The following is a 27,812-nucleotide window of genomic DNA, read 5'->3' as shown; positions in this document are numbered from 1 at the left end:
AGCACTTCCGGTGGGTGTGTATTTATATATCGCATTCGTGGGTTACTATGCTATTATGTACGTTATAAACCATCCAACAAAAATAGAAACTTTACAGGACCGGGCTAAAAATAGAAATACAAGTCACCATATTTTCTTCCTGCTGCCCGGGGGCTCTCCTGCGTCCTGCTGGAGGGCCCACTGAGAGGGGCGGTGGTGTCCGGCACGGGGAGGGGGCAGGAGCTTGGGGCCAGGGGGACTCTGGTGGGGGAGGTGGGTCGAGCCCCGGGCCCGAGGCAGGGGTCGATGCTACAGCTCTGAGCCGCTGGGAAGGCGGAATCTACGCGCGGGGGCCCGGGTCACCGAAGAGCCCAGCGGGATCCTCGAGGCAAGGTCCGGGCCTGGGGGTCCTGGGGCCCGGGGAGCCGGGGCACGGGAATCCAGGGCAGAAGGATCGCGGGCGCGAAGCTCGGGAGTGAAGGGCCTCGGGCCCCACAGAGTCGCCGGAGCCCGGTTCCGGCAGCAGCCGCGACAGGTCCTCCACCAGGTGCCACTTTTCCTGGACTTGCTGCGGGGGTTGGGGGAGAGCGAGCGGCCGGTTACGAGCGGCGCCTTCACCCCGGAGCCGGCCGGGACGAGTAGCCGGCCCCGCAGCTGCACCTACGAAATCCGCCGTGCCGGGTCCCCTGCCCCGCCCCTGCCCCGCCCCGCCCAAGCCTCGCCCCACCCAGAGGCCACGCCCCACGCCTCCGCGAAGCCAGAGACCACGCCCCAACAGTACCGCCTCCAGAAAGAAGCCACGCCCCCACCAGGGCCCCGCCCCTCTCTCAACCCAGAGCCACATTCTATCAACTTGCCGCGTTCCCAAGCCTAAGGCCATAGGCCTGTCATCTGGCTCCCGGCCTGAGGCCACGCTCCGGGGCGAGGTGTGACCCCTCCCCAGCCCAGCGGACACTCACCCACACCAGTTGCTTCCGGATCCGCTGGATGGCCCTCGAATTGGCCTGGGACTGGGAGACGCAGACGGTCAGGACAAGGCTTTGGACAGACAGGAATCCAAGGTCAGCTATCCCTGGAGGGCAGGTGCCTCCCCTACTTCCTCTCTCCCCACCCCAGTGTCTTAACGCCTCCCCGGGTTCTTCTGTCTGCAGACACCTTTCTCTCTCCTGTCCTTCCTCCCCCTGGCAGCCTCTCTCCCTATTCTAAAGGGCCGCAAGAATACCTCAACTGCAGGTTTTTAGTGTGCCTGCAGGAGGGATCGTGTGTCCCCGTGGGTCACACAAGGTACCTGCTCGAGGGGGCTGCCCAGGGCTACCTGCCTTTGGGCCCAAGCTCTGTCCTCTGGGACCCTGCCTCCCCGCCTCTCCTTGTCTTGCTCCCAGATCCCATGAGACTGTCTGGGGGTGCTCATCGAAGGGCGGACGCCCTCCCAGGTGTGTCCCCTCTTGGCCCCTGCTGCCCTGAGAGGCACCTGAGCAGGATGAGGACGGGGAAGCTGAAAGCGTGGGAGCCCAGGTAGCGGAGGACGCGCTGGCCAGAGGGCGGGAGCCGGAGGGCCATCAGCTCTGGGACCACCTGCCAGGGGGCCGCGTAGTTGGCGAAGAGGCCGCAGTCCCAGGAGGAGTGGATGCTGGGGAGAGACAGCCAGGGTGGGGCTGGCGTCAGGGCCCCGGGCGAGGAGGGGCTGCCTGCCCCCCAGCCTCGGGCACCTCTGCTGCCCTCACCTGCTGACCACATAGCCCAGAGGCACGACGGCCAGGAGCAGGCCCAGGATGAGCACCAGCTGGAAGAAGAAGGTGGAGCTGGAGGCGCGGAATCTTCGGGGAGAGGCCTTGGAGTTCCTCATCAGGGTGTACTGGGGGAGGCGGCAGCAGGTGGGGAGGCTGTGAGCCCGGGGAGCCCGAGGCCCAGGGCAGTGCCACTGGGGGGCTGCGCGGAAGCGGGACGGGAGCCGGGCTCCGCTGCCGCTGGCTCAGGCGCCCACGCAGTGCCCCTCCGGCCCCCTCCCAGCCCACGAGCCCTCACCTTCTTGATGTAGAAGGTGAGGAAGATGAAGACACTGTTGAGCAGAGGCAGCAGGGGACAGTAGAAGAGGCCCATCCAGGTGATCGTCTGGCCGGCCACAATGTCCAGGACATTCTTGGGCACCAGGAACTCTTCCCGGTCCAGCCAGACCCAGAAAGAGCCTGAGAACCGCTCCACCAGCAGCCTGGGGGAGGGGAGCGTCCAGATACCCACAGCAGTCGTGACCGCTGACCGTCACACACTCAGTCGCGCCGAGCGTGTGGTGGGAAGAACTGCTCACCCTTGGCTGTGGCCACCGGCCATCCCCCAGACACGTCCGGGTCACCCCCGCCGCCCCCGGGTCTCCCCATGGTGTCCCCGGGGCTCACCTCCTAGGCAGGCTGACAAAGAAGGCAAAGGCCACCGTGAGGAGGAAGTTGAAGATGCTCAGCTTGTACAGCTCTTCCCCGACCGCGTTCTCCCAGCACTGGAGCAGAGGGGCACGTGTCACCCAGGGTCCCCGGCCGCCCCTCGCCCACCCACTGGGGGCCTCTGTGTTGGAGGCAGGAGCCCTGCCTGGAGCCCGATAGGATTGCTAAGTTAGAACGGGGGCCTCCAGGGGAAGAGCTGAGCAGGGACCCCCCTCCGCCCCCCCTGCCCCTCCAGCTAGGGCTGCCGCCCTGCCCAGCGTGCTGTGAACAGTGCCCCCTGGAGGAGTGCAGCGCTCTCTCTCCCAAAGGTGAGACTGGAGAGGGACGAGGACAGGAGGGACAGGCCTGGATGGAGCCACCAGCCACCTGGTAATCACAGGCGTTGTAGCCGAAGGACTCACAGCTGGTCTTGTTTCTGCCAAGGCACAGCACAGTCTGGCCCAGAGAGAAGGAGAACATTCCCAGGCTGGCCAGCTTCAGCACCACGCACCTGGGGGGGGGGGGGGCGGGGGATTGGGACCGAGTCAGGGGAAGGGGCTCGGGTACCTGGGCACAAGCCACCCAGGTTACGTGTGCGGTTGAGCTCCGTTGGAGATCATGTCTCTCCGGGGTCCGGCGCCCTCTGATTCCAGAGCCCGGCCGACTTCCAGCCTACCCTGTCCGGTGGCAACGTTGCCCAAGGTGTGTTCCCCAGAATCGTGGCCTCCAGATGATTCATGAGGCAAGGGTTCTGTTTTTAAATCAGCGTGGGAAACGCTGTGTAGCCCAGCTGCCCTCCCCCTCCCCCGCTGTCACACTTGGTTTAGAGTTTAATATTCTCGCAGCAGGTGAGAGCTCTGTTTCTACCCTAGCCCGCTTACACGGTCTCATGTAGCACAAACATGCCCACGGGCCCTCCTGAATGTTGCATGACTGGATCACACAGGCAGGATGGCTCTTAACCCCAAACCGTCTCATGCGCATTAGAGCTAAGTGTGGACTCTCAGCTGACATGTGACACGAGTTTGGCTGGGAACAGTGGTTCTGTTGAGGGAGACTGGGAGGCAGGGCGGGTGGGGGCTTATTTTTTATCTTTGCTTTTTCTCAGCATTTTGAAGTTTTTTTTTTTTTTTTTTTCCACGTGCGTGTGGTATTACCTATTCCAAAAATAAAGTTTCAAGCCACAGTCAGCCTTGGAGGAAAGCTGAATGGGCTCCAGACAGCTTCTGCACAGGGGAAGCAGGAGAGAAAGCCGGCAGAGCCAAGCAGGGGGTGGAGGGGGAGACGGAAATGCTGAGCTGGAGCTCTGCGGGGGCTCAAGGAGGGGCTTGGGGTCCAAGGCGAGATCCTCGTCCTGAGCGGGGAGACAGAGCATGGGGGTCGGGGGGGGGCTTGCATTTGAACCTGCATCCAACAGACATGGTGAGCTTGCCTTTGGCTGAGGCACTTGACCCGTGCGAGCCTCAGTTTCCTCATCTGTCAAATGGGAATGAGGATGGTCCCGACTTCACAGGTGAAGGTTGTCAAGGTGAGGGGTGGAAACCCTCGGGGCATGTGGGTGCTGTGCGCCTCCCACCTTCCTGGTTTTCCCGGGCGAGAGGCTGGTTCCCAACCCCTCCTGGCTGTTTTGTCACTGGCCCCTCCGAATGGCTGGTGCCTGGTCCAGGCAGCTGGCTTACTTTGGAAGGAAGGGACTGGAAAGCTTTAGACGGGGGCTCTTGAGATCACGTTTCTGGAAGCTTCTGCATACCTTCCCTTGCTCGGGACCACTGGTGCCAGGCGGTAACCAACACGGGCAGCAGGACGCGGCATCCTCAAGTGCCCCCGGGCCCTCCGTTCCTTCCCCTCCACACGCTGTCCCCCCTGTCACCCCCAAGGGTGGCACTCACCAGATAAGGGTGAGGTTGACCTCAGTGTTGGGAGGGTAGTTCTCCAGCTGGATGAGGAAAACAAAGAGCAGGGGACCCACAAAGTTGACCAGGGCGATGACCCCCGGGGGCAGGTACTGTAGCAGCACGAACAGAGACTCCTGCGGGGAAAAGCAGGTAAGGGGGTGCGCATGCGCTGGGGGGGGGGTCCCCAGCGGCTCCCTCGGGCCCTACAACCCCCTCAGGTGTAACTGGTGTGGGCCTGGCGTCTGGAAGCCCGCAGCCTATTCGCGGCTGGAGGATATCGCGGGGAGAGGCGCCCTGGCCTGGTGGTGACCTCAGGCGGATTGTTTTCAACCTCTCTGAGCCTCAGCTTGCTCATCTGCAAAGTGGGACCGCCCCGTCTCCCCGCCAAATTCTGGCCGGGATTAAATGCATGCACGTCAGTTGCCAGGCACCTCTTTGTTGTCCTGTGAGTACTTGGTGGCCCAGAAGATGGCGCTGATGGCCCCGACCACCAGGAGCCCGATGAGGACATTGACCCACAGGTAGGTGAGCAGGTGGCAGGCCCTCTGGGTCCGGGTCTGCTGCTGCATCAGCAGGAATCGACGCCCTTCCTCCAGCTCCACCTGTCATGGGGGCGGGGACACAGACAGGTGGGGGCTGGGTGCTGCGTGCGTGGAAGGGGCGGGTGCCCTCAAACAGCGCAGGCCCAGGTCCCTGTTGGTCGGGAGACAGGCCGCCAGCATCCAGGCAAGGTTGGGGCGACCCTGGGGCGGGGGCAGGCTGAGGGCTGGTGGCCGGTCTTATCTCGACCGCCCCACCTCGCACCGTCTGCTCACGTCCAAACAGCGGCACAACCCCACCTCCAGCTGGAACGCCCTACGCACGTGCGTGTGCACACACCCCCGACACACGCTTCCAAACCTCGGCCACTCACATACCCAGTCGTACACGCACCACACGCTTGCACACACCTTGAACTCGTTGCTGATCTCGTGCTTCTTGATGGTGGCTGCTTCCTGTCCCCGGATACAGAAGTCCCAGGAGGAGAAGACTTTGACACTGACAGGTGACCTGTAGTCTTGGCCCAGAAACAGCCTCTGTGGCAGCTCCTTTACCATCCTGGAGGGGGCCGGAGGCCAGGGCTCATGGGGGAGGGGCCTCTGCCCTGGCTCAGGTCTGGGGTGGGAAGCCCCTGACAGTCCTGGGGTCAGCCTGTGGCCTCAGCTATCGTTGCGGGTGGGGAGACAGGGGCGGTGTCCCCTGCCCCTGAGCTCTGCAGCTGGGGACACGGAGTTCAGGCCCTGGAGCCATAGATGAGCCTTAGGGAACAGGGGCCGGGCCCTCCTGCTAACTTGGGGGTGCCACGCCAGGGGAGGGGCGATCAGGGAAGACCCCCCCCCCCCGGAAGGAGGTAGAGGCCGGGGCTCCGCTCTCACCGCCGCAGAGTCCCACAGAAGCAGAGGAACAGGCAGGCCAGCGGGCTCAGGAGGTAGGCCAGGCGGATGCTGTAGGCCGAGCTGCTCTCCGGGCCTGCCCGGTATGCGCCATAGAAGAGGTAGGTGGTGTTGAAGGCCTGGGGACGCAGATGACAAGGACCGGGTTGGGTCGTGCAGGTGTGTGCTAAGTGTTTTCCAGGTCTTGGCTCTTTAACACTCACAGTACCCTCATCAGGTAGGGAGTGAGAGCCTCCCTATGTTACAGTCTCAGAGCAGTTAGGCAACTTGCCCAAGGCCACACAGCTTCGAGGAAGAGACATTGGCACATGGGAGTCTATACGGTAACCCCTCAGTGGCACCCAGGGGTGACGGTGGGGTGGTGCTCAGTCCACAGGCCTGGACGCTCCCCCAGCTGGGCTCTGAGGGCCATGGGCAAGTGTCCAGGGGCCTGGGCTGTGTATACTGGCCTCAGCCTCTCTCTGACCCCGTCACTGTCCCCGCCAGCCTGTTTGTGTAGAACCATTTCCCTAGAAGCCAAAATGCCTTTGGAGGGACTGGGGTCCTCTTAGACTGCGGTCCCCTGGGGCCAGTTCTCCAGGTCCCCCAGCCCCCCTGGCCCATAGTGAAGGCAGAATCCACTCACCCTGCCGGTTAAAACATTCCAAAGTTGGTTGTGGAATCTAGGAACACCAGTCTGGGGCTGGAGGCCACCAGGGCACTGGAGGGCTGTCGGGAGGGAGAGGAAACCAATAGGGAAGGGTCCCCAAGGCATATCTACTCCATAGCCCCCAGTCCTGGGGAGGCCCGAGCAGGGCCCTGAGGATATGTCGGGAGGTATGTCATGAACACGGCCCGGCAGGGAGGGTCCCAGGGCTGGACTCAAGCAGGAGGATGCCTGGGACCGGGACACAGAGGGTAGGGCTGTCCCAACACCCTGAGCCCGGGACCAGCCCCTCAGCGTCCCCGGGGGTGCCTGTGGGCTCCAGGACACTATTCCCTCGGCGGGTAGGGCACTCACTGAAGTTAAGGGAGGGGCCTGTGTCAGGGGGGCGGAGCCAGACCAGGGCAGCAGCACGAAGCCTGCGGTCAGGAGCAGGGTCAGCAAGTTGAGCAGCAGCAGGAAGCGAAGGAAGGTGAAGTAGGACTGGATTCCGGTGCCAAAGAGGCCTATGAGGAGAGGAGGGGGTCCTTCAGGGCCGCACCGAGCCAGGGGCCCCCCTGAGAATCCGAGGGCTGTGGGTGGCCAGCCTCGCGGGGACCTCGGTTTAGGGCCCTGGAGGCTGCCCTAGCAGTACCTCTGATGGCCACCAGGGGCTGCTGCCATCTATCAAGTTTTGCGCCCCGCTTGGGGCGGAACTGATGGGGATGATGGGATGGGGGGCGATGGTTGTTGTTGGGGGGGGGGTCGGTGAGGGGGGAGGGAGGGGGTCACGGCAAGCGGGCTGGTGCCCTCCTTGGGCTTCTAAACTGGACACGGAGACTCCAGAGAGGGGAGGTGGGGGTGAGGGCGCGGGTCCTACCCCCGATCTCGTAGAGGGCGTCTTCCCAGAGGCCGAAGCCCCGGACCAGCCTCCGCGCTGCCTCCCCCAGGCGCCGGCCCGCTGTCTGCCCCCTGCGCCGCCATCGCTGCCAGCGAGAGGTCTTCACCCCCCGGGGCTCCCGCAGCTGCCTGGGACGGGGTGGCGATGGGGGCGCCCTTGAGTCACCCGCTGTGCCCACCGGGCCAGGCAGAGCAGGGCCACGGGGCAGAGGAGTTTTCCCACTGCCGGCGACTCGTACCCTCCCCCGTTCAACAGGTGCTTCCTCTCGGGGCTCCCCCTCCCCCACCGTCTGATCTCCAGCCGTGCGGGTCCGCGTGTACCCACCGGATGAAGCGCTTGTCCACCATGGCATACGGCAGCCCCCGGACTTGTGCCTGGGAGGACCACAGCCGCCCAATCTCTTGCTCCCCCAGCTCCTCCACCCCTGGCTCAGGCGCTGGCTCCCCGGGTCCTGGCCGGACCGCGCTGCCGGCCTCCGCAGCATCTCCGCGGTGGGGTCGCGGCTGGGGGCGCCGGGCCGCCCCGCCCCTCCTCCCAGAAGGGCTGGGGGCTGCCTGTCGGGCGGGCTTCAGGGTCGTGGCCCTGGCACCGCCAGAGATGAAGAGAAAGCACTCAGCCGGAGCAGGTCTGGACTCAGTCCCCATCCACATCTCAAAGCGACACGCAGCCAGAGGCCTCCGTTTCCCTGTCTGGCCATGGGGGAGAAAGGTCCAAAGGGCACAGAAAGATGGGACTGTCACAGACACAGACAAAGCCAGGTGTGGCCACAGATAAGTGCGAGGGGGCCCAGGGCCTGCTGTACCCCAGTTCCACCTGCTGCCCGTGGGGTCACCCTTTGGCAAGACCATTCCTGTTCTCGGGGTGCTAATTCTCCCATCGGGAACGGGCCCCCAACCCTGACAGGTCCAAGGACCCGGCATCCTGTGGCAGCACCGATTGGGATGTGCTGGGACTCAGTCTGCGGGTGCCCCCAGGGACCCCAGACGAGGGGGCGTGGCTATGGTCTCAGACTTGGGAACCGGACCCTAGTAAGCAGGCTCTGACCCCCACCCCTTCAGCAGCCCTCGACCTCGGTTTTCTCTTTCAGCCCCTCACGCTCTGCCTCCTTCCCCCCAGTGTGGGCCCAGCTCACCTGGGGACAAGGGACCACCTCCCCGGAGGAGCCCCCCCCTTCGACCGGGTCCCGCCAAGCCAGGCGGGACTGTGAGGGAGCCGAGGGAGAGGGGTCACATGACAGGAACCCCAGCTCTCCCGCCGTCTCCTCCCCCCTCCACTCCTCGCCCCCACCTCGGCAGTTTCCTCCGCTTTCGCTGGGGCCGCCACTTCCTGCGGGGCGCGGGGAGGGGGGGGCGGGCAAGCAGGTGGGAGGCGTAGCGGGGCAGCCTCCGGGTGGGCGGCTCGGCTGCGCCCTGGGTGGGGGTCGCGCCCTCCCCTCCCCGCGACTCCTGCGGTTGCCGCCTTCCTCGCCTCCTGCCCCGAAGCGAGGGCGCTCCTGGGTGCTCGCCCGGACCCGCTCCCTTTACACCCGGGGAGGTGGGGGGGAGAGCCCAAGCCCAGTCCCGCGGGGCGGGTGGCTTCTTATCTGCGGGTCCCAGTTTGTCCTCTCGGAGAGCGCGATAGTGGCCTAACGGGTGGGCCCCATCACTTAGGGCTGCTCAGTTTCCAGAAGCCCTTGGCGTTCCCGGCAATGAGGACAAGGCAGGGACCTAGAGCCTGGCCTGTAGTGAAGGCTCAGGAATTGGCACCTTTGGGGCGGCTGAATCTTCTGCGAGCAAATCGTCTAAGAGCCTTCTCGGCCATTTCTCTCTCCCGGGATCCCCTGGGGTCATGCCCTTCCTCCTTGCTCCCTCTCCACCTCCCTTAGGGCCCAGTCCATCTCATAGCTGAGCTCTGGTGGCTTTTCTGCACCCCTGCCTAGACGCCTTCAATTTCTGAGCCCCTCTGCTATGCCAGGCTCCAAGCTGGGTGCTGGCTCCCAGGGCGCAGTGGGCTCAGAGGGCGGGGCAGGGGTGACAGACCGGCAAAAGATCGTGTCAACAGGAAGTGACAAGTGCTCCAACAGGGGTTCAATCCAGGAAGGCTTCCCTGAAGAGGTGACTTCCAAGTTGGGCCAGGGTCATGCAAGTAACATGGGGCTGGAGCGTGGGTGTGCGTGGGGGGTGGGTAGTAGTGGGAGGAGAGGCAGGGCCTGGGCAGGCCTAGGTCTTCATGGCCACCTGCCTTGTGCCAAGAGCCCGCCGGCAGTAATCCACCAGAGGTCCACACTGGCAGCTGCAAAAAAGCCCCAACGCTGGCCCCTCCCTCTTTGTCCAACTTCAGGCCTGCGGGCCCCTTTGCCTGTTGCACTGCAACTTTTCATCCGGGAATCCTGGCTTGGCCCACCCGTTCTCCCCCCTCCCCTCTCCTTCCTTTCTGCCTCCCACCCTCCCTGCCTCTCAAGGCTTCTCCGGACCAGGAATGTCCCCCCACCACTCTCCAAATCCCGCCCATCCTCCCTCCAATCCTTGGGAGCCTGCCCTCTGACCTGCCAGGCTTTCTCAAAGTCAGGTTTCTCAGTGGGCTCTGGGGTGGACTAGACTTGCGCCCTGACAGATGGTATGGGGGGGAGGGGGGACTGATGAACCCCTGAGCCTCAGTTTCCTCATCTGTGAAGAAGGCACATGGGTGCCCACCTCCCTAGCTTATGGGGAAGAGCGACAGTCACAGTGGCCTGGCCGTCTTCCCTGGGTCTCACCCCCTCCTTCCCACCTAGCACACAGGAAGTGACCCAGAACTGTGGGCTGACAAACGAGGCAGAAACCACGCCCAGACCAGAGGGGGGTGACAACCCGGGTTCCCCACACGCCAGCTTCGGAAAGTCGTTTGTCAGCAGGAGGTCGCGCTGGAGGGCAGGGTTACCCAATCTGGTGTCGAAAGGCGCTGCCTCGGTGGGGCTTTGCAGCATCGTGCTGGTTGGATAACTGCCCGGGGGGGGGGGGGGGGGGGGGGGGGGGGGGGGGGGGGGGGGGGAAAGGGGCGGCTGGGAATTACAGCCCCGATTGTTCGAAACTCGGGGAAACTGAGTCCCACTGACGCGGTGGACCTAGGCTGAGGTCGGAGTAGACCTGGGCGCTCGGCCGCCCGCACCCTGCTCAGGCCCGGCGGTGGGGCGGGGCGGGGTTGGAAGGTGGCCGGGCGAGGGCACGGTCGCCGCAGGGCGCGGGGCGCGCCGGCGGGCGGGCCGGGTCACGTGACGCCGGAGGCCCGCCACCACGTGGGCCGGGCTGGGCGGCGCAGCTCCCTCGGGCCCCGCGGGTCCTGCGACGGCCCCGGGTCGTCCCCCCGGGCCCGCGGTCACTCCCTCCCCCTGACCCCGCGGTGCCCGCCCCCCACCCCACCCCCCCGGGCGGCGGAGCCCCGACAGCAGCTCCCGGCGGCGCTTTCAGGGGACAGGTGAGCGGCGCGCGCGCAGGGCCCCTCCTCCCCCACCCCGCGCGTCCCAGGTGAGCGGCGGGGACCCGGGGGCCGGTCCGGGGCTTGGGGGCGGCGCCCGGGTCCTCCCCGGCCGGCTGCTTTCCCCCCGCCGCGGACCCGCTCCCAGTCCCTTGGGGCCGCCGGGGTCCCCGGGCAGGGGGTTCCACGCCGGTTGCTTCCCCTCCCCCCGTCCCCCAGCCCCCCACCCCCCCCCCACCCACGGGCCGCACCGGGGGAGAGGGCAGTGTTGGTGCCCGCGACTGGGAGCGGAGGGGCGGGGAGGGCGCCGGGTCGCGCAGGCAGGTATCACTGGCCCCAGGCGGCGGGGAGGGGGAGCGGGAGCTGGGAGACTGGCGGGGCGGGGGGGGGGGGGGTGGCGCGTCGAGGGGTTCCCGGAGTTGCTGCTGTCCCTGGGCTCCAGGCTGGGCTGCTGCTGCTCCCAGGGGACTCGCGGCCGGCTGGGGTGGGGCTCCTGGAAACCGGCCCCACCCCTGCCCCTCCTCACCTGGCTCAGGGCTCAGGAATGGGGTGCCCCGGAAACTCTGCCGGACCTGCCCGGGCCTGGGGCGGAGTGCCCGGGCGCTGGGTGTCGCTGGCAGAAGTCCTAGGCAGTGACGGGGAGCCCAGGTGAGCCTCTACCCCAGGCAGGCCTCCGGGTTCCAGGCCTCTGAGCACCTCCCACTCCCTCCCCAACCCCCTCCCCCCAACTTCCCCTCCTCCCGGGGAGAAGGGGTGTGTGGGCGAGGCCTGTGGGTCTGAGCCTGCAAGGGGTCTGTCTGTGGAGGAGGGGATTCTAGCTCTAGGGACAGGATTGGGGGGCACATGGTTGGCCCCACCTCCAGCTCTGCTGGTTCCCAGCTGAGCTCCTGCTGGAGGGAGGGGAAGGGGCTTGGACTGTGTGTGTGTGTGTGGGGGGGGGGGGGGGCTGGGCTGAGAAACGGAAGTCCTTGAGGCCCCTAAGTGAGGACACTGTCTGGGCACCCTGGCCTCGCCCAAAGAAGTCCCCTTGAGTTGAGCCAACTTTTCTAAGCGCCGCGTTCCCTGGGGTGAGTGTAGGGAGGACCGGGCACCGAGCAGACGCAGGGCACAGAGTGAAGAGCCCACACAAGGTCACGCTGGTTCCAGTTGGCCCCAGCCGACCGCAGAGCCCTCTGCCTGGACACAGGCTGGACAAAGGCAGTCTGTTTAACGCCCAGCCCCCCTTCTCCCAGGCAGCTGCCCTGGCCGGCCCCTGGGGTGATGAATGTAGGGGAGTAGGTCTGGTGACCTTGCAGCGCCCCAGCCCGGCCCAGTGGGGAGAGCAATGTTGGTGGGGGTGGGGGCTAGCTGTGGGAGGGGTTTCCTGGGAGAGGAAGTGCTCTGGGGTTATGGGCAGGCCCAGGAAGGAGGGCTCCGAGTCGCCCTGACCCTTTTCACCAAGAGACTGGGGGTGTGCCCGGGGCAGAGCCCTCGGAAGGCCAGCCGTGTGCACAGACACCCACCCTTCCCTTTCCCGGGACTGGCGCCATAGAGGAAACCGACGGGGACTGCCCAGACCCCCCTCCCTTCCTTCCTCTCTCCCTCAGGCAGTGGAACGGGATCCCCCTCGCCCCCTTCTGGCATGAGTTTTATTCGGGGTCACTAGCCTGACCACGTATTGGGCTGTGGATGGGGGGCGGGCAGGGGCTCGGGCGGCCCAGGCTGTGAGTGCCACCTCCCGCGGTCCCCAGGGAGTGGGGTGGTTCTGCCGGGCACCGGGCATGGAAGGCTGACCTTGGTGCAATGTTCTGTCTCATCAGATGGGCAGCGGGAGGCTTCGGGGGCTGCACCCAGGCTCTGAGCTGCCCTAGGGCTGCAGACTGGCTGGGTGTGGGCCCTAGACATGGCCCAGCCGCTGCCCTTTGTCCTCAATGTCCCTGAGATCCCGGAGGACCATGAGTAAGTGGTCTGGGCCTGGCGGGGGTGGGGGCTGGGCGGCGGGCTGGAGGGCAGGGACGTCCCCAAACTCCCTGCCAGGGAGAGGCCATCTGGACCAGGGCCCGGGGAAGGGGCGGCCGCTGGGGCGGGACCGGGGCAGCTGAGTCCTGGACGCCTGCCCCCTTCTTGCCCCCGCAGCCGGGAGCCCAGCCCGTACGACGAGAGTGAAGTCCATGACTCCTTCCACCAGCTCATCCGGGAGCAGAGCCAGTGCGTGGCTGAGGAGGGACTGGAGCTACGGCAGAGGGGGCTGGGGGCCGGAGCCCCGGGGACCTCGGGTGAGCCGTCCTGGCCCAGGCGCCCGGCTGCTGCTGTGGGCCGGGCGCTGAGCCTTCCCGGCCTCTCAGGACACCCCTCCCGGCTGCGTGCGGGCCCGAGGTGGGGACCGGGTGGCGGAGGCCGCTGGCCGGCCGGGACCTCCGGACGAGTCTTTTCTGTGTACAGGCAGTGGCCGCCAGGCCCCCCTGGGGCCCGAGGATGCTGCTGCCCACAGCACGGCCACGCTCCGCATCCTGGCCAGCATGCCTAGTCGCACCATCGGTGAGTGGGACCCTGGGCGGCCGGGGCTGCGGGTGGCGCCGTGAGTACCCGCCCCGCCCCCTCCCGGCCACCGCCCGGAGCCCCCGTGCGGCCTCGCTGGGTCGCAGAAACGAGCGCACGGATAAAGAGAGGCTAAAAGATGGGCTCTTGGGAAGCCAGCCGGTGGTGCCTGGGTCCCGGGAGAGGTGAGGGGCGGGGAGGCACAGCGGCGCGGCCCCCTGACCTGCCGCCCCCCTGCAGGCCGCAGCCGCGGGGCCATCATCTCCCAGTACTACAACCGCACGGTGCGGCTTCGGCGCAGGGTCAGCCGGCCCCAGCTCGGGGGCGTGGGGCGCTCGGCCCGGCCCAGCCTCCGCCTCTATGACCTGGAGCTGGACCCCGCGGCCCTCGAGGAGGAGGGTGAGTGAGTGGGCCCCGCGCCTCGGTGGGTGGGAGCCCAGGCCGGCTCCCCTCCTGCCGCGGGGCTGCCCGAAGGCTGCCAGGCCTCGTGAGGCCTTGCCATGGGGGGACGGGGGCGGCCGAGAAGCGGGGCCTTCGGGCCGAGAAGGGTTTGGCCCGGGGCGGGTGGCGGTCGGAAACGCCTGGCCCACACGCTCCCACGCTGAGCACCCATTGCATATGCCGGTCTCGGCTTTGGGGTGCGATGAACCTGGGGCTGGGTCAAGTGTGGGAAAGTCCCTGACCCCGTCTGGCTCACCGGCAGCGAAACAGATTGAACCAACTCAATGGAAAAGCAGATGATTAAAGCACAGATAAGGGCGACGGAGGAAAGGCACGCTGCGGGAGGGGGATTCAGGGAGGCTTCCTGGAAGAAGTGACACTAGAGCAGAGGGCATGTGCAAAGGCCCTGAGGTGGGAGGCCGGTGTGGAGGGGCTAGAGGGCAAGGGACGGTGGTTGTAGCAGGGCCAGTGTCACGGGTTGGCCTTCAACCTGGTATCCTCTGGCGTTCAGGTGCCCAGAGCTCAGGCACTGTGTTGGGGCCCCGCCCGTCTCCTCCCCAGTTTGCTCGAGGCCCTGCGGCAGGGGACGGACGGCGCAGGGAGGCGCGGGCTCCAGGGTCAGGGTGAACTTTCCAGCTTCGCTTTGCAAACCGGGCCGGGTGTCTGTCAGCTTTCCGAGTGTCACCTCTCGTCTGGTGTCGTGGGCAGTGGTCAGGGATGGGGTTGGACCTCATCGCTGCTGACCAGGGCGGGGACGGGGGGGTGGGGGGCTCAGGCGCAACGGGGTCAGAGCAAGGTGCTTGTGGGGGCTCAGGAGGAGAGTCAGGGTCGAGGAGGAGGGGCCCGTTGGCCGAGGTGGGGGAGAGTGAAGACGGCTGGTGCGGGAACACAGGCGGGCATGGCAGGGCACGAGCAGAGGGGAGCCGGCCTCCTGGGCCTGGGCGGGCAGAGGTGTGTGTTGGGGTGGGGCCGCGGGGGCGGACAGGCTTGTCCGGGGTCACGGCCACAGGTGCGGGAGGGAGGGGTACGGCGGGAGCCGACCCGAGTCCGTCCTCCGTCCTCCTGCAGAGAAGCGGTCCCTGCTGGTGAAGGAGCTGCAGAGCCTGACGGTGGCCCAGCGGGGCCACATGCTGAAGGGAATGCCCTTGGGCCTGGCTGAGAAACGCAGCCTGCGGTCAGTGCCCATCGGGCCCGGGCGGCCCCCGCCCCCGCTTCCCTGGCCGGGCCGGGTGGTCGGTGAGAAGGCCCCCCCCCCCCCCAAGCTTGCAGCAGGCGGGGAGGGAGCTGGGTCCATCCCTGGTCCAACCGTGATGTTGCCTCCGCGCCCAGAGAGGAGAGCCGGACCCTGACGGGGAAGCACAGGGAGCAGCGGGGCCGGCGTGGGCTCTTCCCCTGCTGTGGTTGGCTCCGAGACACCTGCGTCCTGGTAGGAGCCTGCCGTCTGGGATGGGCCCAGGGCAGCCGGGTGGCGGGGGGGGGGGGGGGGCTTTCGTCCCCTGCTGTCCTCTTGGTGGGGTCTCCCCCGCCCCCGACCATGCCTGCAGGCCTGCTCTCCCCCTCCCCACCCCCCCCAACCTCCGCCCAACCCGGGAGCTGGGGCTGACCCTGCTTCCCTTCTCGCCTTGGTGCCCACAGGCCCTGCACGGCCTGGGGCTCTGGCTGCTGGCGGGTCTGCACGGCCTGAAGCCCTGGCGCTACGCCCTGAAGCGGATCGGAGGCCAGTTCGGCTCCAGCGTGCTCTCCTACTTCCTCTTCCTCAAGACCCTGCTGGCCTTCAACGCCCTCCTGCTGCTGCCCGTGCTGGCCTTTGTCGTGGGCGTGCAGGCCGCCTTCCCGCCACCAGCCTCCCCGGGCCCTGTCCCCGCCTTCACGGGCCTGGAGCTGCTCACGGGCGGGGTGAGGGCTCCGTCGGGGCGTCCGTGGCTGGGGGGCGGGGGGGTGGGCGGCCCGACTCCAGGGGGGCCGCGGAGCCCCGGCGGGGCTGTGGCCCTTGGCCCACCTCCCTGCTCTCCCCCCACCCCGGCCCCGGCCCTTCCCCCGCTCTGCCTTTCTCCTCGCCCCGCCCCCACGCGTGCCCTCCTCTGCCTCGCGAAGCCTGTGGCCGGTCCGGTCGGGGGGACCGTCCCTGACGCGGCGGGGCCTCCTGCCTGCAGGGCCGTTTCAGCCACACCGTCATGTACTACGGCTACTATAGCAACAGCACGCTGAACCAGCCGTGCGTGCCCGCCCCGGGTGGCGCTCAGTGTGGCCGCGAGACCGACGGCCTGCCCTACAACATGCCCCTGGCCTACCTCTTCACTGTGGGCGGAGCCTTCTTTATCACCTGCGTCACCCTGGTGTACAGGTGAGGGCCCCGCACCCGATGACCTGCTCTGAGCACAACTCGTCGGCCGCCCGTCCCTTCATTCGGGGATCCTTCCTTCCATCCGTCCATCTGTCCGTCCATCCATCCATCCTTCTTTCCTTTCCTCCTCCCTCCTTCCCTCCCTCCCTCCCTCCTTCCTCCCTTCCTCCCTCCCTCCCTCCTTCCTTCCCTCCTTCCTCCCTCCCTCCCTCCCTTCCTCCCTCCGTCCTCCCTCCCTCCCTCCCTCCTTCCTCCCTCCCTCCCTCCTTCCTCCCTCCTTCCCTCCTTCCTCCCTTCCTCCCTTCCTCCCTCCCTCCCTCCTTCCTTCCCTCCTTCCTCCCTCCCTCCCTCCGTCCTCCCTCCCTCCTTCCTCCCTCCCTCCCTCCGTCCTCCCTCCCTTCCTCCCTCCCTCCTCCCTCCCTCCCTCCCTCCCTCCTCCCTCCTTCCCTCCTTCCTTCCTTCCTCCCTCCCTCCCTCCTTCCTTCCTTCCTCCCTCCCTCCCTCCTTCCTTCCTTCCTCCCTCCCTCCCTCCTTCCTTCCCTCCTTCCTCCCTCCCTCCCTCCGTCCTCCCTCCCTCCTTCCTCCCTCCCTCCCTCCGTCCTCCCTCCCTTCCTTCCTCCCTCCCTCCTCCCTCCCTCCCTCTCCTTCCTCCCTCCTTCCCTCCTTCCTTCCTTCCTCCCTCCCTCCCTCCTTCCTTCCTTCCTCCCTCCCTCCCTTCCTTCCTCCCTCCCTCCCTCCTCCCTCCCTCCTCCCTTCCTCCCTCCCTCCCTCCTCCCTTCCTCCCTTCCTCCTTCCTTCCTTCCTCCCTCTCTCTCCTTCCTCCCTCCCTCCTTCCTTCCTCCTTCTCTCCTCCCTCCCTCCCTCCTTCTCTCCCTCCCTCCCTCCTTCCTTCCTCCCTCCCTTCCTCCTTCCCTCCCTCCCTCCCTCCTCCCTCCTTCCCTCCCTCCTTCTCTCCCTCCCTCCCTCCTTCTCTCCTTCCTCCTTCCCTCCCTCCCTCCCTCCTTCCCTCCTTCCTCCCTCCCTCCCTCCCTCCTTCCTTCCCTCCCTCCTTCCTTCCTCCCTCCCTCCTTCCATCCCTCCTTCCTTCCTTCCTCCTTCCCTCCCTCCTTCCTCCCTCCTTCCCTCCCTCCTTCCTTCCTCCCTCTTTCCCTCCCTCCCTCCCTCCCTCCTTCCCTCCCTCCTTCCTTCCTTCCTCCCTCCTTCCCTACCTCCCTCCCTCCTTCCTTCCTCCTTCCCTCCCTCCTTCCTTCCTTCCTCCCTCCCTCCTCCCTCCCTCCCTCCCTCCCTCCCTCCTTCTTTCCCTCCTTCCTTCCTTCCTTCCTCCCTCCCTCCTTCCTTCCTTCTTTCCTTTCTTCCTTCCTTCCTCCCTCCCTCCCTCTCTCCCCTCCCTCCTGCCTCCCTCCTTCCTCCCTCCCTCCCTCCCTCCTTCCCTCCTTCCTCCCTCCCTCCTTCCTTCCTCCCTCCTTCCCTCCTCCCTCCCTCCCTCCCTCCTTCCCTCCCTCCTCCCTTCCTTCCTCCCTCCCTCCTTCCTTTCTTCCTTCCTCCTTCCTTCCTTCACTCCCTCCCTCCCTCCCTCCTTCCCTCCCTTCCTTCCTCCCTCCTTCTTTCCCTCCCTCCTTCCTTCCTTCCTTCCTCCCTCCCTCCCTCCTTCCTTCTTCCCTCCTTCGTTCGTTCCTTCCTTCCTTCCTTCCTCCCTCCCTCCCTCCCTCCTTCCTTCTTCCTTCCTTCCTTCCTTCCTTCCTTCCTTCCTTCCTTCCTTCCTCCCTCTCTCCCTCCCTCCTGCCTCCCTCCCTCCTCCCTCCCTCCCTCCCTCCCTCTCTCTCTCCCTCCCTCCCTTCCCTCCTTCCCTCCTTCTACCCACCCACTCAACACTTCGTCTACCCCACAAACACTCGCTGTGCTCAGCTCGGGGCAGGAAGGTGAATGAGCCCTTGAGGAACTTGCTGTCTAGGGGAGCAGACAGACCAGTGAGGAGGCTGGGAAAATCCAGAGTCTTAGAGGCGTTTGCCGACTGTTATGGAGCGTCGGAGAACGAGTCAGACTGGCTTCCGAGGGGCGTGTCAGACAGGGAGGTTAAACACGAGCAGGCAGGGGAGAAGCAGAGGCACAGGTTCTCGGCACAGGCAGTGCAAAGGCCCTGGGGTCAGCCGGCATATTCTGCAGCCGGCCACATCAGCGGCTCTTGGAGCCACAGCCCTCGTCTAGCCACGTATGGCTGGCCGGTACCGTATGAGACAGGCCTGATGACAGGCTTGACCGAGGGTGGCCAGCGGTCTGCAGTGGGATGCCCGGAGCGCAGGGCTGGAGGAGAGGGGGGTGGGTGGCGGGAGGCCGACGTAGCGCTGGGAGGGCTCCTCTGAGTGGGTGGTGGGTTTCGGCTGCAGGGAGTGTCCTGACTGCCTTCTCCCGCCCTCTGTGCCCCCCGTCACCTCTCTGCCTGGCTCTGCTCCTCCCAGCATGTCACACTCTTTTGGGGAGAGCTACCGGGTGGGCAGCACCTCGGGGGTTCATGCCATCACCGTGTTCTGCTCCTGGGACCACAAGGTGACTCAGAGACGGGCCTCCCGCCTCCAGCACGACAACATCCGAACCCATCTGAAGGTGAGCTGCTCGGGGGCCCTGGGGCTGCTGCCCCGACCCTGTGTCCCTGTGGCCCCGCAACGCCAGTCCTGGCCTGTGTCTCCTGCGTGCGGCGGGCAGGGGGCGGGTCTTGGCCCTGCTCACAGTGGGTTCCGGACACGGGGTGGCCCCGGGAATCATCCTGGATTTTCCTCCCGTACACGCCTCTCTCTCGGGGCTGTCTGCTGGCCGGGGCTAGTGTCCCCGGTCCTCGAACGTGCAGGAGCCCACGTAGCTGGGACGCGCCGCTCACAGCGGGTTTTGGTGGGCAGGCGTGCTCAGGGTGGGTCGTTGCTGTCGGCCTGTCCTCGAGGCTGCCCTTGGAGCCCTTGGCCAGGAGTCCCCGTGTTCTCTGGTCCCCCAGTGGGAAGAAGCCCCGGGGGTCCAGCCGGCACGCAGCCCTGCCTCGCCCCCGTGGCCCGGGGCAAGCAGGGACTGTTCGCTTCCTGTGCTGTCAGTGAGCAAACTGAGAGCCGAGGTTTGGTCCCCTGTCCGAGGCCGGTAGCCCAGCTGGGCCTTGTGGCTTCTCCGCCTTCCCGGGGTTCGTGTCCGGGGATCCCCCAGCTCTGACCGGGCTGATGGGCCCTCGCCCCTCAGGGAGCTCCCGTGGGTGGCCCGGCGGCCTTCACACCTCAGGGCCCCCGGTCAGCCGGGGGCCACCCCCCCCCCACCCCCAGGGCAGGTGGCAGGGGGGCTCGGGTCCCTCTTTGTCCCCGCGAGTGTCGCCCACGCGTCTGCCTGTCTCCGCGCGTCTGTCACGGGGTTCGTGACGGACTGGCTGCCGCCCGCAGGAGCTGCTGGCCGAGGGGCAGCTGCGGCAGGGTCCCCGGAGCGTGTGCGGGCGGCTGAGGCAGGTGGCGGTGCTGGGCCTCGTGTGGCTGCTGTGCCTGGCGACCACGCTGGGCTGCACCGTGGCCGTCTACGCCTTCTCCGAGTTCATGATCCAGGTGCGGGCAGCCCCGGGAGCTCCGGGCAGGGGGTCAGACCCCTGCTTCGTTAGGGATGGGTCCCCCGTGACTGGGCCCCTGTGCCTTCTCCCCCGCCTTCTGATCTTTTAGTTTCTTCTTTTCTTTCTTTTTTTTTTTTTTTTTTTCGGCACCTGTGTCCCCACCCCCTACCCGTGTGGGTTGAACTTGAGGACTGGGTTGGGCGTATTCCGTGGGAGGGAGGGAGGGAGGGAGGTGCTGCGGGGCGGTTGGGCCCCTCCTTCCGCCGGTGCACCTGCACCTGCCCAGACGGCCGCCCCCTCCTCCCCTCCCGCAGAGCCCCGTGTCTGCTGAGCAGGGGGGGGCGCTGCTGGCCCTGCCGGTGGTGGTCTGCCTCCTCAACCTGGGGGCCCCCTACCTGTACCGCGGCCTGGCGGCCCTGGAGCGACACGACTCCCCAGTGCTGCAGGTGTACGTGGCCGTCTGCAGGTGCGTGTGCAGGCGGGGCGGGCGGAGCTTCCTGGGGCACGACCCCTGTCTCCCCCCCCCCCCCCCCGGGGCACCCCGTCTCAGCACCGCCCCCGCCTCCCCCGTCCTGTCCAGGAACCTCATCCTCAAGATGGTCATCCTGGGGATTCTTTGCTACCACTGGCTGGGCCGCAGGGTGGGCGCCCTGAGGGACCAGGTGAGGGGGGACCTGGGTGGCGCTGGGGAGGCGTGAGGCCGCGGGCCCGTCGCGGGGGGGGGGGGCGGCCCTGCTGCGAGGGCTGGGGGGCGCCCGCCGTGTGGCGCCTCTGGCCTGGTCTGCGGCCGATGGGAGGGCCCCCAGCTGGGCTGCCGGGGCGGGCAGGGTGGCGGGGGCACCAGGGGCACAGGGGGCTGAGGCCCGGTCTGTTTCAGTGCTGGGAGAACTTTGTGGGCCAGGAGCTGTACCGGCTAATGGTGCTGGATTTCATCTTTATACTGCTGGACACGCTTTTCGGGGAGCTGGTGTGGAGGTGAGGCCCCGGTCCCTGCACCTGCCTCCTGGGCACCTGCGCCCTCCCCCCGCCCCCCACCCCACTGGCAGGGCAGACAGGGATCGCCTGGAAGCCGGGCCTCGCCTCTCGGATCGGGGCCCTCGATCCGCACCCACGACGCCTCTTCTGGACATCATCAAACCGAGAAAAGCACAAGACAGGATATACCCCCCCGTTTTCTTTTTAGATCGGGGGTGGGGGAAGAGTTTTCAAAATGATGTATGATCTCGGTCTTGTGCAAAGGGGAAAAAAGGGAAGGAGGGAAGGAGAGGGACGTTTTCAGGGTGCTGCAGGTGCTAACGCCTGGAAGTGTTTTTATTTTCTTCTGTTTGTGGTTTTTTTCTGGGAACATATGCATTTGATAGTAATTAAAAACAGAGATGTTTGACGGTCAGTGAAGCGTGTGAAGCCTGGACGTTGAACAGAGACTGAGGGGTGGGGGGAGGGGGGATGGTGCGCTGGGAGGGCTGGGTCAGTGGAACGTGCGACTCATCATCTTGGGGTCATGGGTTCAAGCCCCACGTTGGGTGTGGAGTTTCCTTAAAAAAAAAAAAACAAAACAAAACAGAAAAAAGACTGGGAGGAAGTCAGCTGCAGCCTGGAGCCCCTCAGGTTGGGGGGGGGCCTCGGCCTGCCGTGTGCCCTGACGTCAGCTGGGCGCCTGAGGGGGGCGGGCAGGGCGGGCGGCTCGGCCCGAGGGGAGGGTCACCGGTCGGGGTGCCTGCCTGCGGGGACCGGTCTCTGGGCCTGGGCCTCCTAAGTGACCCTCAGGGGCTCCTCTGCCCCAGGCTCATCTCCGAGAGGAAGCTTAAGAGGAAGGAGAAGCCGGAGTTCGACATTGCCGGGAACGTTCTGGAGCTGATTTACGGGCAGACCCTGACCTGGTGAGCATCTTCCGCTGGCCTGCCACTGCCCGGCCGAGGCGGAGCCCCCTTCCCCGCTCGGGACCCTAGCAGGGCCCCGCCGTGGGACTCTGGACTGACGCGGGCCCCGACCCCTCCCCTCCCAGGCTCCTGAGCCCGGCCCGGCCTCGGGGTGCGGCCGGGAGGTCTGACCCCGGGCCGGGCCGGGCCGCGGTAGCCCTGGGGTGCGGCACAGGGGTCGTGACCCCAGCCTCTGGACTGCAGCCCCCGCCCCTGTCTCCCCAGGCTGGGGGTCCTCTTTGCTCCCCTCCTCCCTGCCGTCCAGATCATCAAGCTGGTGTTTCTCTTCTACATCAAGAAGGTAAAGGTGCCCGCTGGGCCCCCAGGAGGGTGGCAGGGCCTCGGGAGAGTGTGCAGCCAGGGCGGGTCACCGGGCTGCTGGACCCCGAGCTCCGGCTTTGGAACCCTCCCCTCGGCCCGAGTGGTCTGGGGCCGGCATCTCCGGGCTCCCTCTGGGGTCAGTCCCATGGTCCCCAGGGAACGGCCGACTGCCCCCCACCCCCACCCCACTGCCTCACTGCCTTTCACAGGCTGGGTGGCATCCTGTCTGGTCCCTGGGTGTTGCTGGGCGCTCGAGCACGCCGGGCCTCAGGGCCTGGCCCTGGGAGCTGCTCTGAGCGGAGGCCTCGACCTGGGCCGAGGGAAGCCGGTTGGGGTTGGGAACCAGGTTCTCTCTGGCCCTCCGTTGCCTCGTCTGGGCGATGGGGGCAGTGCCCTGCTGGAGGCGACGTTCATGAAGCACCGGGCACGGTGCCCGCCCCAGCAGAGACCTTCAGTCAGCCGGGTGGTTGTTTCTATGGACTCTCCCGCACACGAGGGACGGTGGACGAGCCCCCCCTCCTGTGCCTCGGTCTCCCCCCTGTAAAGCAGGAGGCTGGCCTGGCCGGCTCTCCCCACCCCGCACGCTCACACGCGGAGGGTCTGCTTCCGGGGGGGGGGGGGGGGGGGGAGGGGAGCCCGTCCCGTCCTGGGGTCTGGGCTCAGGGCCCCTCCCCCGCGGGAGGCCCCCTGCCGGGCCTGGGGGACGGGGGGCGAGGCGGCAGGGCAGGGCAGTGGCAGAGCGCAGCCTTTGTCCCTTTGCCCCCAGACGAGCCTGATGGCCAACTGCCAGGCGCCCCGCAGGCCCTGGCTGGCCTCCCACATGAGCACCGTCTTCATCTCGCTGCTCTGCTTCCCGTCCTTCCTGGGAGCCGCCGTCTTCCTCTGCTACGCCGTGTGGCAGTGAGTGGGCGCTTGCCGCCTGGGGGCGGGGGCGCGGGGTGGGCCCCGGATTCGGGAGGCGCTGCGGTGTGGGGTGACGCGCCGGCCGCCGTCCTCCCCCAGGGTGAAGCCCTCCAGCACCTGCGGCCCCTTCCGGACCCTGGACACCATGTACGAGGCGGGCAAGGTGTGGGTGCGGCGCCTGGAGAAGGCGGGCCCCAGGGTCTCCTGGCTGCCCTGGGTCCACCGGTACCTGGTGGAAAATACCTTCCCCGTCTACCTGGTGTCGGCCCTGCTGCTGTGAGTGCGGGTGGGCGGGGCTTCCGGGGGAAGGACCGGCCCGGTGGGGGGGGAGGCCCCATCCTGTCCGTACCCCCCCCCCCAACCGCCTCCCCCATTTCCTGCAGGGCTGTGATCTACCTCAACATCCAGGTGGTGAAGGGCCAGCGGAAGGTCATCTGCCTCCTCCGGGAGCAGATCAGCAATGTGAGTGCCCCTCCCACCCCCTGCCCTGCGGGCCACCTGCTCGCTGAGCCCCACCCCCCACCCACCCACCCGGGCTGCTGAAAGGGTCTATTTGCCAAACACGTGACACCACCGGGGACTGTGTGTGGCTTGTACTAAGCAGAGGTGAGGAGGGAGGTGAGGAGGGAGGCTGTGTGTGGCTTGTACTAAGCAGAGGTGAGGAGGGAGGTGAGGAGGGAGGCGGGCAGGTGGCAGAGACCCCCGAGGACAGGGTGTGCGGCCCTGCGGGCGGGGAGTCTCTGTGAGGATCTCTGAGACATGGAAACAGCTGCTGGACTTCCCAGGGGACTCATGTCAGGACGCGGACCCCGTTCCGTGCCTCCGTTTCACAAACCAGGGGAGTGAGGTTGAAAGCGGGTCGGGATTTAAAACATTTTTACGAAGCACGTTGCAGTTTGTCGGGAAAGTGTGAGAGGCAGGGTGGGCCCGGAAGCCCGGGGCGCGGCTCCCTCCTGGGACCCCTCGGGATCCGCCCAAGCCCACGCGGAGAGGCCGCCCGGCCCTGCCCTGCGGACCGTCCCTCCTGCCCCGAGCGTGGCTCTTTCCCCGCTGGGTTACTGGACCTCCTGTCATGTTATAAAAAGCACGTGGCTGTGGCATCTGGGTCGCTTGGGTGGCATCTTCCCAGCTGGGGAAGGTGTCTTGCCCGGGTCCGGGCTGGGCGCTCGGCGGGACCGGCCGGTGACAGCGGGTCCCCGCGCAGACGCCGCCCTCCCAGGGCTGTTTTCCTTCTGGGGTTTTTCACTCGTGCGCCCAATGCTCGGGCCACTTCGGGGCCAGCTGTGCCTGTGGCCCGGCATCCACGTGGGGCTGGGGGCCGCGCCTCGTCCAGGCGCGTGCTGGGGGTGGGGGTGGTGGCCGCACGGCTCCACCTGCTAGTTCTCGGCCAGCGGAAGGACGGGTCTCCGGGCGGGCCCTTGCTGCAGACCGCGCCTGCCCAAGGCCAGGCCCCGCCCCAGGTCTGCGGCCTTGGGGGCTGCAGGTCTGAGCTCAGCTAGCTCCCCCAGTGGCTTTTCCCGGGGCCTGGGAAACTGGGTGGCTGACTGAGCGCACAGCCCTCCAGATCCACCAGTTGGGACGGAAAGGGCCCCGAGCCCAGGGCTGTGGGCGGGTTGCGGAAGCTGGAGAAAGCAAGCCAGGATGCCCCCCAGAGTCTCAGGAAGGAACCGGTTTGGCCGACACCTCGATCCTAGGCCCAGTGAGGCCCATTTTGGACTTCCGATCTCCAGAACCGAAGGATGGATTTGTGTTGTCTTCAGCTGCTAAGTTTGTGGTAATTGGTCAGAACAACAGTAGAAAGGGACACAAGCCCTATGAGGCAGACATTCTTATCTCCCTTTTACAGACGGTGACCCTGAGGTCAGAGAGGAGGTGATTTGCCCAGTGCAGAGTTAGTAAGTGGCAGGACCAGTTTTAGATTGGGTCAGGCTGACTCTGTGGCCTTCACTGGGCCCCCGATCACATTTCCCTTTTCACCTTGGCCGCTAGGAAGCTTAGATCTCTATGTATGCCCATTGCCTGGCTCTTGGTTTTTCCATCCTTGTTTGGTGCCTCTTTCCCCCTTAAACCTTTTGTGCTTGTCCTGTCCAACAGTCCTTGTGAGCTCCCTAAGGACCGTTCTGAACAGACGGATGGACAACTGTTCCCTCACTCTGTGTTCTGGCCTTTCTAGGAGGGGGAGGACAAAATCTTCTTGATCAACAAGCTTCACTCTGTCTACGAGAAGAAGGAGAGGAGCAGGTGAGGGGCCATGGCGGGGTCGGGCACTTGGCGCAGAGCAGGGAGTGAGGAGGGCAGGGGTGCTGGCCTCCCCGGCTGCTCTCCTTCCCACCTTCCCTGCTCAGGCGTGGTGAAGTCTGGTGGGCAAAGGCAGGCAGAGGAGAAGCGTGTGCAGGGGTGGGGTTGAGCTGGGCTCTGAGGCCCTTCCCCTCCTGTCCTCCCTGCCACGCCCTTTTCTTTCTAAGTTGGGGTGCCCGAGAGCTGGCCCCTCAGTTCCCGGGGGGTGCACGCTCCAGGCAGGGTGGTGCAGCTTGCTGTAGCCTCCTTTGTCCTTGCTCCTCTCTTACGTGGGGGCAAGCCCACCCGTCTTCCTGCTGCCCGGACAGACACCTGGGGACGGACTCCCGCCCCGCCCGGGCCAGGTTGGGCAGGCTGAGGAGGGCAATCCAGGCCCCGGGGCTCATCCCTGGGTAGCAGGAACCTGTAGACTGAGCCATCTGACAGCCCCGCCCAGCCTACAGACACACTGACACACTGGAGGTCTGTCCAGCCCCTTTCAGGCTCTCCAGAAGCTTCTTTACCCTTGGCCTGGGCGGGGGGGGGGGGGGGGGGGGGGGGGGGGCGGTCTGAGTGCAGCCCCTGACAAGGGCTGCTGGGTGTCTGGCTTCAGCCGGGCTGGCGGGACGACTCCTCAGCCTCCTGGGTGGGTGACCCGCTGCTGCCCCCAGGACAGAGGGGCCCCTTGCTGACTCCCCCTTCTGGCAGGGGTGGTACAACCCAGGAGGCCGAGAGGCTCGAGGAGGATCCGGACGCCCGCTAGGACAGCCCTGCATCCATCCGCTCACAAGTACGGCCCGTGCCCGTCACTCTCCGATTCCACGGCCCCGCAGGCAGAGACGCCAGCCAATCCTGAGACGGTGCACGCACCGGACAACCCCACTGGGCCACGGGGAGGGTGACGGGACTCTGCAGCCCATCGAGGCTGGAGCTGGAGGGTGGGCGAGTGGGGCTGGAGCCCCCCCAGTGGACTAGATCCTGCTCGGGACTCTATTTATTCTGTAAAAATATTTTGCAGAATGGGCCTCTCTTGGGAGTCTGTGCTCAGAGCCGAGCCAGCCGGGCGCCCAAGCACCACTGTGCTGTGTCCCCTCCCCTCGCCTGCTGATGACGTCCAGGCGGAGGGCGTGGGAACCTAGGGCCCCTTTATTTCCTCTTTCTGGCTGGAGGCTGCTCTTCCCTCCCTCCGCAGGGGTGCGAGGGTCTGGCGCTAAGCACAGGGCGCCCTCTGCTGGCAGAGCCTCAGATGGCAGGTGGACCAACCCACGGCTTGACAGGTGCCCCTGGCCAGCCTGTGCCAGGTGGCTGGCACCTGTGCGGGCAGCCAGGCAGGCAAGGAGCAAGTGTGGGGGGTGTCCAGGATGACAGAGCTGTCAGCGGTGGTATCCCGCGGTTACAGGGCCGGGGGTGTGGAGAGCAAAGTTAGGGAGGCTGGGGGACGGCGTCCCAGTTAGCAGCGGGCCACGGGGACAGGAGCCTGCCAGGCAGAGGGGCAGCCAGCACGCGGGCCGGGACGGCCTGGCGATCCTGTGGGGATGCCATGAACCCGAGAGTAAGGGAAGGTGGGGAGAGGCCGTCACAGGCCCCCGTGTCCCAGGTCTGTGGCAGCCGGGGAGATGGCCCCACGACTCCTCATCCCACAGGGGAATCCAGAAGAGCACAGCTCGGGCCCGGGCGGGGCAGTGGGGAGCGCCAATCAAACCCACGGCGGAGACACCACCACCAGCAGTGCCCCCAGCCGGGCCCACGCCCACCCGAACCGTCCCCTCTCCGAGGACGGTCTCACGGGGGGGTGGGGGCGCGTGTGACTGTTCGCAGATGTGCGGGGACAGGTCCACCTGCTGATGTGGCCCCGGAGGCTCACCTGGCACACTCTGGGGGGGGGGGGGGGGGGGCGGCGCCCTCGATGCCCCCGACGGCTCGATTCCTGGCTTGCCGTGGCCAGTCCCAACACGGGGCTCAGGGATCCCTGCAGATGGCTGGTGCTCATCGTGGGCACGAGCACGTCGGGGTGAAGTTGGATGGGCGTCCAGATGGAGGGAGGCTGGCCAAGGCCTTCCTGACACCTGCCTCTGGACGGGCACAGACAGTGGCCCCCGTGAGGTGAGGCCAAACTGCTCTGACAAGCCAAAGGCCTGCCCAGGTTTCTGTAGAACTACCGGGTGTGACGGCTGTGTGTGTCCCTCACTCACTCGAGCACTAACTCACTCGGGCGCTGCCGTTAGGGCGTTTCGCGGGTGTGTTTAGCACGTACAGCCAGCCGACTTCAGGGAGATTATCCCCAATAATGTGTGTGGGCCTTACCCAATCAGTTGAAAGACCTTAAGAGCAAAACACAGGTTTTCTGAAGAAATTCTGCCCCGGGACCGCAGCGCTGACTCCTGCCGGCCCAGCTCCCACGTGAGCCCACTCTCCTCCTGGACACCCGCCTCCCGTCGCGCTGTTTCCGACGGCGTGCGGCCTCAACATCCTCCGGTCAGCGCATCTCACCACGTTCCTCCCGCGCCGGAGCCCCCGGGGGATCGGGCCTGCGCAAGGGCTGGGGTGTCGGACGGGCCCGGATCCTGACCCTTCTGAGCTGGTAGCCTCGCGCCTGCTCTGTGACCCTTGCCCAGCCGGGTTCCTCGCCTCGTGGGGCTGCTGGAGCAAATGACAGGTCCCGTACGGTGCTTAGGACCACGCTTGGCACGGGGATTTTGCTTAAAAAAAAAAAAAAAAAAAAAAGTGATCTATACTTGCCAAAAGAGGCCAACTGAGCACTTAGAAACTGCTTTCAGGGGCGCCTGGGTGGCTCAGGCGGCTGAGTGACTGCAGCTCAGGTCATGATCTCGCGGTTCGTGGGTTCA

At 66.5% G+C, this 27,812-nt stretch overlaps 2 protein-coding genes across 6 annotated transcripts; one reads left to right on the top strand and one right to left on the bottom strand.

The window, feature by feature from the left end:
* Positions 1-11,272, bottom strand: TMC8 (transmembrane channel like 8). Its single transcript, XM_042965694.1, is given in 18 exon segments — positions 1-333; positions 335-547; positions 939-1,017; positions 1,451-1,609; positions 1,704-1,834; positions 2,005-2,188; positions 2,373-2,470; positions 2,781-2,904; positions 4,283-4,422; positions 4,720-4,890; positions 5,239-5,386; positions 5,704-5,840; positions 6,347-6,429; positions 6,722-6,766; positions 6,769-6,870; positions 7,224-7,372; positions 7,569-7,929; positions 11,203-11,272. Coding segments are annotated over 17 exon segments (2,334 nt in total). The 5' UTR covers positions 7,895-7,929; positions 11,203-11,272; the 3' UTR covers positions 1-288.
* On the top strand, positions 7,823-27,812 carry TMC6 (transmembrane channel like 6). 5 transcript variants are annotated; one of them, XM_042965693.1, is made up of 22 exons: positions 7,823-10,171; positions 12,476-12,614; positions 12,792-12,931; positions 13,098-13,193; positions 13,434-13,592; positions 14,703-14,808; positions 14,964-15,060; positions 15,270-15,530; positions 15,788-15,978; positions 18,435-18,579; positions 19,389-19,544; positions 19,861-20,012; positions 20,127-20,208; positions 20,424-20,521; positions 21,331-21,426; positions 21,691-21,766; positions 22,553-22,686; positions 22,789-22,965; positions 23,073-23,151; positions 24,863-24,930; positions 25,675-25,756; positions 26,610-27,812. In XM_042965693.1, the coding sequence occupies exons 2-21, from the start codon at positions 12,559-12,561 to the stop codon at positions 25,727-25,729; spliced, it is 2,424 nt and encodes an 807-aa protein (XP_042821627.1). In that variant the 5' UTR covers positions 7,823-10,171; positions 12,476-12,558; the 3' UTR covers positions 25,730-25,756; positions 26,610-27,812. The 5 variants fall into 5 exon arrangements, with proteins under 5 accessions (XP_042821627.1, XP_042821626.1, XP_042821623.1 ...); XM_042965692.1 differs by having other exon boundaries at positions 7,823-9,337; positions 25,675-27,812; XM_042965689.1 differs by having other exon boundaries at positions 25,675-27,812.

This window comes from Panthera tigris, chromosome E1, assembly GCF_018350195.1.
Source record: "Panthera tigris isolate Pti1 chromosome E1, P.tigris_Pti1_mat1.1, whole genome shotgun sequence".
Taxonomy (NCBI): domain Eukaryota; kingdom Metazoa; phylum Chordata; class Mammalia; order Carnivora; family Felidae; genus Panthera; species Panthera tigris.
Note: the sequence above shows the minus strand (reverse complement) of the source record. Positions and strands in the feature narration are given on the sequence as shown.

Coding starts and splice junctions, on each gene's coding strand:
- TMC6 (XM_042965692.1), top strand. CDS start 12,559: ATGGCCCAGCCGCTGCCCTTTGTCCTCAATGTCCCTGAGATCCCGGAG. Junction 12,615..12,791: donor GAGATCCCGGAGGACCATGA/GTAAGTGGTCTG, acceptor TTGCCCCCGCAG/CCGGGAGCCCAGCCCGTACG. Junction 13,194..13,433: donor CATGCCTAGTCGCACCATCG/GTGAGTGGGACC, acceptor GCCCCCCTGCAG/GCCGCAGCCGCGGGGCCATC.